Consider the following 9,162-nt stretch of genomic DNA (forward strand, 5'->3'; position numbering starts at 1 on the left):
TGCTGTGTTTCATAAATGACCATTTATGTGATTCAGTTGTTTTAAAATAATTGTATTCAAGTTATTTAAAACATACACATAAATTATAGGTAATAGTATTCAAGTTATTTAAAACGTACACATAAATTACAGGTAAAATACTTTTTTTTTTTTTAAATCCTGCACATTTACTTTGTATCCTGCAACCTATAATATGGGTCTAGACCCAGTCTCTGGTAATTACTGCTGTAGTGTAAGTTTCCACATCAAGTTCCTAAACTCACAAACTTCATATTAAATGTGACATTTGTGGCCCAAAATGAGAAGAAATAAAACTAATAAAAATTGATTAAAACAAGCTTGGCTGACACCCCATCAAGTAATTGCTTAAACATATTAAAAGTATTTTTTATGACTTGAACATGTGTATAAATTGAACAACAGGGGCAACAACAGCAAAAATAAAATCAACAAAAAGAAAGAAGGAACACAAATAGTGCTTGGGGCTCCAACTATAACTTAATATTAACCAAGTGTATTGGAGCACATAGCCTTATTAGAGCATATAGTCAATGTTTTAGTTGCTTTTTTGTTGTTGCAGAGGGTTAATTAAGTTTTAAAATGCAGCCCCTCATGAAAGCACAACCATAAAGTTGGCTAGAAATATAGGTGACAGAGAATTTACTCTTTGTCACCTACATTGCTATTGTTCTTATTATTTAATAGTCAAATAATACATCCCTTAAACACGACACAAAATTAAGCACACCTTTCCAAAGAGTGTTTTCACAGGTCTTGTATATATGTAAGACTGCTTGACTCAGACCTACGTGAGTGTATGACAGGCTGAGCATTACCAAGCACATTTCTTGGTTATTTATGTCAGATAAACAGTAGATAAGATAAATGTTGTGTATTGGTTTTTTTTCCCCTACGTAGCCTGAACGCAGCATCTGGCTGCTCTCGGGCAACAATGGCCACAGTCTGTCAAGTATGGAGACCAGACCGAGGACGGTGCTCCAAAACCTACGGAATTATCACGCTGTTGTTTATGGACCTGCTATTGCCGTGCGTCAACGGTAAGTTTACGGTGACGGTGGTATATTTACGCCCAGTGACATCGTAGTGAGGCCAATATTGCCGTTGTTGTACCACAACGTTAGCCTCCTGAGTTAGCATAAACTGGTTAGCCAGCGAGCTAACGCTAGCTACAGCAACTGCTTATTTCTAAATTGCGATAAAAATGGTGGGATGCATAGTGTGTGTTGACAACTGGTTGTCAAACAGCATAATTTCGGTTAAGTGCCCTTTACAGTATGTACAGGCTAACTAGTCATTCAATATTTTGGAGGTAATCTTAGAAAACTAGCATAGCTATTTACACATTTGAATTGGTCAGCTATAAAATGATGTGGCTGTGGTGTTCTAAAGATGCTCAGACGGTATAAAGGGACCCCAGAAGTGATAAGAAAATATCTCCCACACCATTTCAACACCACACTTTATGCCAAATTCTGACCTTACCTTCCAAATGAAGAGACTTGTCAGACCAGGCAAGGTTTTCTCAGTCTTCATTTGTCTTCATTTGGTCAGCCCTGTGCGATTTGGAAGTTGCAGTCGTTTCCCTGAACATTCCATGTTCAAAGTCACCTAAAGGACCTTTTATCCCGAATGTAACGCAATTTGATAAAAGGACAATAAAAATAATGATACAATTACGTGGAATGTCGGTAAACTGAACTGAAGCAGGTGGAACTTCTTAGACAGTGGGTGTCTCAAATTCAGTAAAAGTGACTGGTCTTTGTAGAGCTCTGACAGGTCAGTCAGTGTTGTGCGTGTTATTTTACGGCACAGTCTTTTGTGACCCATACCAACAAACAAAAGAAAAAGAGTGAGCTGACTCAGAAGACTCAGATATTTTTTGATTCATTCCACTTGTTTCTTGTCAGGGTACATGAGCTCTCCTCATGTTGACCAGGATCCTCCTTACACCAGAGATGCCCAGCATGGACCTGTCATCACCAGCCCAGTGGTCCCTGCTGCATCCTCAGGTGAACACACAAATCTTTCATCAACATTACTGTGGTTAAACCGTATTTAATTGTCTGTACTTGAACTCTGACCCCACCAGTTTTTGCTGTCTTTCCTTTTACAAAGTTGTTGTTAATAGTTGTTGGACATTTTTTTGATTGGTTTACTTGGAATAAAACATACAGGAGTATGACTCCTGCAGCAATGTAAATAAACAGACAGATGTTCAAAATCTTATCTTAATCATCTTAAGCTTGACTTTAAAAAGATGGGTCACAAATGGAATTGCAATATATGTCAGAAAAACTGCAATTACATATTTTACCCAAACTGTTCAGCTCTAAACCTGATCTATGATTACTCAGTCATTACATCATTATTACACATTAATGTATTACATGAGTGCTCAGTAGTCATCACTGCATTTTTATGCCCGTGCTTGAAAGTTGTAACTACTTTTCTCATGGGTCTGACCAAACCTTGAATTTGACGTTATTTTTCATACATGTATACTGATGTAACGTGTGAAGTTCTCAAAATGACCTTTTTATAGTTTCTCCTACTCTAAATGTCCTCAAGACCACATTTCACATCAATAACTCACAAACAATGAAAACAGTACCAAACAATTTATCGAGAAAATAATCAACAGGGTAATCGATTATGAAAATAATCGGTAGTTATAGCTCTAAAAATTATCTTATGTAAAGCTTTGTATTATTGCAGTTGATTATTTTAACAAGAAATCAGAAAGTTCCCATAACTTTTTGATTGGTGTTTTGCAGTGTCTCCTGCGGATGACGAGAACTTCACTTTCAAGTGTCCAAGTGGGGGTCCGTGCAGTCGCCTGCCTGCTGATTGCATTGAGTGCAATTACCATTATAACTGCATCTATGGAAAATCAGCTTCCTTTACTTGTAGACCCAAAAAAGGTGTTCACTGCATAGTAAGTAGCACTTGACTTTTTGATCATGCTGCTGTTTTGAATCAAAGGAAATGTCGCACATAAGAATATATCTAATCTTTAAAAATGGGCTTTGTTTGAATGTTTCTTGATTTAAATTGATAGTTGTGTGATTTTTGAGGTTTTATGAGGTACTTACACTGTCTCACATGGTTGGGTTGGACATACAATACTTGCCTAATCAAATCTATATCAGCTTAACTGAATGCGACCTTTAGAACATTTTCACTTTATCTTGTCCTCAGACAGCCTTTTCTGACAGGAAAGTGAAGTTTGTCAGAGTTGGAAAACCACTCACTCTCCTACAACTGAGTCCACAGGAGATTTGAACTTGCATGACACAGGCTTTGCTGGTCTCTAGTCTCAGCCGTGCTTTAGCTGAGCTGGCATCCGCCTGACCCATGGCTGTTTCCCAGTACAGGGAGTCTTGCAGAGCAGTTGGCTATGTGGAAAACACTGAACACAGAACCCAACTTTAAAAATGTCTGACCTAACCCTAAATCCCTAAGGGAATTTGTAATCTGTGGTGATAGACAAAGTGATTGTGCAGAAGTTATCTTAATTTTGGGAATTGCTTTATATTGATTACCTGGTGGTCTTACTTACTATACTTACAGGGAGAGTCAGGACAACAGCAAACCAACTTTTCTCTGTCCATCACCTGTCACTTCTGCTGGCAGCTTGATCCGTCTCAGTATCGCTGTTCAAACTCCACCAACTGTATGACGGTGTCCTGCCCACGCAAGCGCTACAACGCCACCTGTGACGTGTTGGATCACGTGCACTGTTTAGGTATGATGAAAATCTGCTGTGACACCTGCTAGAATGAATTGCTCCAATTGAATTGCTTTTTGTCTTACATATTACAACTTCACTCACACCTTTTAATTATTAATGAATGAATTAATTAATTACTTGATTAATTGATAGATTTTTATAAAGTTAGCACACACAAGAACAGAAATTAAAAAAATTTCTTCTCAGACATCAGGGTATCAAAAGATATATATTAATACAGGAACATAAAAATAACAATAAATGAATGTGCAAAAGAAAATAAAAATGACAAATTAAAAGGATAGAATAAAAAAAGTACACACAAATGCAGAAGGTAGATACATAATACTTCAGAGTGTGAGGTTGTGTTTTTTTTCTTTCTGAAATGATTCTGTTTTGCTCATTGCTTTTGGCAAATGTCACAGACATCGACAATGTCTCATTATGGCCACTAAAGGTCTTCTTCTCTCTGTAGGTAAAAGACATTTTCTGAAACGTTTATTTTGTAATTGGACTGGAGGATATAAATGGTCAACAGCATTAGCGCTCAGGTAAAACCACCGCCTTTAGAAAAGAGATAATAGTGATGTTCTAAAAAAAATAAAATTGCAGTTCTGACTCTATTGTAATAATTTCTTCTCTCATCTTCCTGTAGCATCACACTTGGTGGTTTTGGGGCAGATCGGTTTTATCTGGGCCAGTGGAGAGAGGGTCTGGGCAAACTGTTCAGCTTTGGGGGCCTGGGCATTTGGACTTTGATTGATGTTCTTCTGATTGGGGTTGGTTACGTGGGACCTGCTGACGGTTCTCTCTACATCTGAATCAGAGCTCCAGAGATGTGATGGGATGGTTTGTGCTTGCTTCCACTTTACTCTCGAACAATGGAGATCTGAGATGCTGTGTTCCGAGCACGTTTGCCTGCCTGAGCTCGCTGTGCAACACATTCTCATCCCATCTGCTAACAGGCAGGAAGTGTTTTCCTCATCACATCAACGATGACTCTACCCACACAACCATCAGATCAATCCCAATCATTCTGCGTCAGTCTCCTGGTGAGATTCTGCAGATGGACCTGTACGGAGGGAGGAGGATAGGGAGCCACTGATTATGTTTCTCTGGTTGATTTGACATAACTGTTGGTTTGGCTCGTTCGTGCTGGTATAGGTTTTGTTTCCTACGGAGCCCTGCTTTCATAGACATCCCGTAGCCTCGGTTGCTCCTCCCTCTTTATAAGGTAAAAGCATCATGGTAATCATGGCATGGTAATCATGGCTACTGAGCTTTTTATGGTTGACACCAGACAAAATACATGCTGAAGGTTAATATATGAATATGCAGGAGAGGACATTATCACGGTGTAATATTTATGAGTGAGAAGAGTTGTATGATTTTGATGGTTATTTTGTATGTAGAATGTTGATCCCACACTGTGCCAGCAGTGTAGGCCACAGATGTATGAGTGATCCCCCCCCCCCCCTTCCCCCAAGGGCCAAGATAAGACAGTACCAGACCTGCTGTAACATGTTGCCTGATATTTGGGAAACACACAGATAACTATCTCAAACTGCATTTATTTTGTTGTTGTTTTCATACAGTATTTTCTTCTAAGCTCATGAGCACTCAAAAAACACAATTCCCAGTGTGTACTAACACTGTAAGATCTATTCAATTCGACCTCACCTCATGTTTGTTTAGTGTATTCAGGTTATTTTAATTTGTTGGAAATCTATAAATTGCAAGTTATGTGACAACATTTGTTTAGAGTATGTATATTTTTTTTTTTATCAGTTGTCCTGGCACAGGTTGTCCCTACGTCAGTGAGAACCAGTGGTAAATGTAAAAAGTTGGTATGTGACAGAAATGTAATGGTGGCATCACTGTACAGGTGATTAACCTGGTCAGATTTTTACAGTTGGACCAATGATATTTGAAGGCATACAAATGAGTGAGCAAGCTGTGAAAGCTGATTCCTTAGTTCCAACAGCCTGAACAAAAAATGTCAAATAAATGTGTTGGTCAGCATGATCTCAGTGTGAACCAGAGTACTGCTGCTGTGTTTCAACATGTTTCTCCCTACAGTCTTTGATAGGAATCTGATATTAACTGAGGTCATTTTCACAGATGTCTCTGCTTTTTCTAGCAATAAACACACTTGAATCCCCTGGCACCCTCAGGCATGTGGCAGCAGTAGAAGGTCTGGAAGGTAAAGGTAGAGGCTGAAGAACACTACCATCATAAATTACTGTTGGTGCCTTCGAGCAAGGCATCAAACAGAAGACAGCAGTTAAACATAGGTATTAGTCATACAGTTAACAGTCATTACACTAAATACCCAGTTTTTATAATAATATTTCTGCTCATGTTGCATAACGAGAGGGTAAAAAAAATCCCTGGGAGGGGAAAAAAAACAACATGTTTCTTTCTAGTAAGGTCTGAGATTTTGTGTCGACGTTTCCAATAGACTGTTTTCCTGTTGCTGATGTAAATTTGCTCCGCCCTAATTCCAGTTCCTCAAATTTGACACCAGTCAGTGCAGCTCCCTCCCGTAGACTGATGCAAGTGTTGGTCATTCAGTGAGGGTACACACGAGAGAGAGGACTTGAAACACACTACATCTACAGGGAGACGTACAATACTGTGCAAGTCTTAGGCCACCATTAGATTTGTTTTTATCAATGATCATACGGTATAATTATTTCTCATTCACTTTATTGGAACACATCCAGAAAACACAGTTAATGCAAATCAGGGGAATAAACAGCTTCTACAGGTTAAACTGTCAAAAGTATTTAGTGTGACCTACCCTTGCACATCTACTATAGCATGACTCGGGCTCTCTTAAACCTGGAGTGGAACTCTAATTTATGTTATTGGTAAAAACCTGTATGATTATTTCATGTCAAAAGACTCCATGTTTATTCAAGACATTCTTGAGCATTACATACACACGTTGTATGAGTTAAACTCAAATAAACTAAGAGTTTGTTTATATATAAGATCCAACTCTCGGTCACATTCCAACCCAAATGTCAATGATCATAGATTAGAAAGATCAAAGCTGGTGGTGCCGTGAGACTGGTGCGCACAGTACTGTAAGTGTTTCTTTTTTTTTCTTTCATTTGAATTTAGGTCCGAGTGCACAACGTACAAATGACCCTATTGAAACTAAAAGTTTCTGGCTTTGTAATCCTCTATCAGCAACATGGCTCCCTTTGTCTGGTGATGTCATGTGCAGGCATGAGTAGATTTATTTACATTGTGGTCTTGCTGCTCACATTAGAATCCGGGCTGCACGCCATTGATTTGAGTCACATGGAATGCGTGTGTTTATGTGCTGGACATATTTTACAATTAACCTGCTTGAGGCAAATTATTAAATCTTTTATGGCAAATAGAGTTACTATGGGTGAAATATAGAACACAACGATGATTCTAACTTATAAAAGGACTGTGTTGCTGTAGTTTACAGTTTCCTACAGTTTCTGTAGTTACTCTACAGTTTGCCACAGTACATCTATGCATAAGCAGCCTTTGTTGTCTATTACCAACCGCAATATGGGTTTTAAGTGTCTTGCCCAGGGACACATCAGCATGAAGACTGGTGGAGCTGGGAATCGAATCCCTGGCCTTTCATTTTTGGATGATTATCCACTAAACCACAACCACCACAAAACTTCTGCAATACTGAGCGCAGAATACACAAACTTATCACTCTTTTTGCTGTACTTTTTTGTTTGTAAAGGATGAAGAGAGAAACTGTAAAGTTGAGAGTCCTTGAAAGCCGTTTCTAAATAAAAACTAATTGTATGACTACTAATCATTATAATTAGGCAAATGACTGCCCTAAAAGCTCTCTCTATTCATGTATCATTGGATACTGCCAAATTACAAATAATGACCTGGGTGTTATTTGATAAGGCTATTACCTCTGAAATATTCCCGGTTGCTGTGACTAATGGTAATTACATAGAATTTCACTTGATGAGAATAATAGTTTAATTTTGTCTTTAATTATCCCAGTCATGTACCCTGTTGGCAAGTGAGAAAAATATTGTCCGTCAAGCACACACCGTATTATGAAGTCCTGGTTTTAAATTGCTTGTCGCACAAAGGAGGAGAACAAAAGTTTATTCACTCCTCTCTTACGCAATCCCACTTAGTCCCATCGCCGCTCTGAATTTTACAGCATCTGTTCTGACCTCTCTCCATGTAACCGTGCCTCACAGCTTGTGCCCTCCCATTGTGTTCCCTCCTACAGTGGAAAGCGTTTCGAACAAAAAAAGTGGAGAAACAGAAGACTGACTGCCACCACATAAATTCAGAAGTCCCTCAAGTGTAAGCATTCAACTCCTTTCTCTCCGATTTTGACAGTCGCTAAAGGGGAGTACTTGACAGCACCTGAGAACATGGCAGTATTTACAGTGTGTATGAAAAGTGTTCACCACCCTCAGTGTTTTCCTTCTTAGTGACACAGAATCACAGTATGTGGTTTCAACACCAGCTACAAGAGGACCGTGTAATTACCAAGTGAAACAGAGCTCTACAATATAATCTAAATCAGTATCAAACAAAAATAACATTGAGTGTTCAGTCCATCTGCTATTGCGCACACATCTTGATTAGCCTAATGCTATGATTACTTGAGGGCTCAGCTGTGGATAAAGGAGGATTGAAGCAGGGTTTTACTGCCGACAGTCATTTTAATGTCGTATGTTCCAAAGGAATGGACAATTCCAGTCGATTGTGCAACACACAGCTTCTGAATATTTACCAATCTGTGAAAGAGACACTGAAGACTGTCCTAAAAAAGTTAAAGTCTGTAAAAGAGGAACAGCCACAAAAGAGGCTGATGGACAACAAGGAAGCCACATGGTTGTAGCACTGCGGTGGGCACACCATGTGCCAGTGCTGAAACTAATACAATCTTTTGTCAATCCCATTAATGTGAAGCAAAATATAGATCAATCTTATTGGAAAACCTGCTGCAGTCTGCAGGAAAACTGCATGTCAGAGCCCACCCATGAAAGTGCCACTTTGTCACAGTCTCTGTGCAGCATAATAACAGGAGTTCACCGGCACACACCTGAGAGACTTATTTAAAAACAGATTCTCAGCTATAAAAGGTGAAAAGATTCTATTCTGGATTCTTTCTGTTGGGTTGAAAAACTGCCTTCACTCATGTCAGTTTTTCCCCATATAGTAATTTAAAATACCTCATAATCCACCGACTCTTATCTCTCAATCTGTGCAATCCATTTCAGAACTCAATGTGCTTTCTAAGTCTGAAGTCACTTGACAAGGCAACACTATCACACATAATGCTGCTTACATACGGGAATTAAAAGGGATGGATCAGAGTTCCTTAGACCATCTCCACAATGAGCCACAAACAAAAACACAACATAAGCCAA

The 9,162-nt window shown here is 38.9% G+C and overlaps 1 protein-coding gene across 1 annotated transcript; it reads left to right on the plus strand.

The window, feature by feature from the left end:
* The first annotated feature begins 906 nt into the window (after positions 1–906).
* On the plus strand, positions 907–5,788 carry tm2d3 (TM2 domain containing 3). The gene is made up of 6 exons (XM_058628785.1): positions 907–1,058; positions 1,929–2,030; positions 2,796–2,956; positions 3,592–3,766; positions 4,227–4,302; positions 4,407–5,788. Exons 1-6 carry the CDS (start codon positions 953–955, stop codon positions 4,570–4,572), a joined length of 786 nt encoding a protein of 261 aa, XP_058484768.1. The 5' UTR covers positions 907–952; the 3' UTR covers positions 4,573–5,788.
* Positions 5,789–9,162: the final 3,374 nt, after the last annotated feature.

Source organism: Solea solea, chromosome 5 (genome assembly GCF_958295425.1).
Source record: "Solea solea chromosome 5, fSolSol10.1, whole genome shotgun sequence".
Lineage (NCBI taxonomy): Eukaryota > Metazoa > Chordata > Actinopteri > Pleuronectiformes > Soleidae > Solea > Solea solea.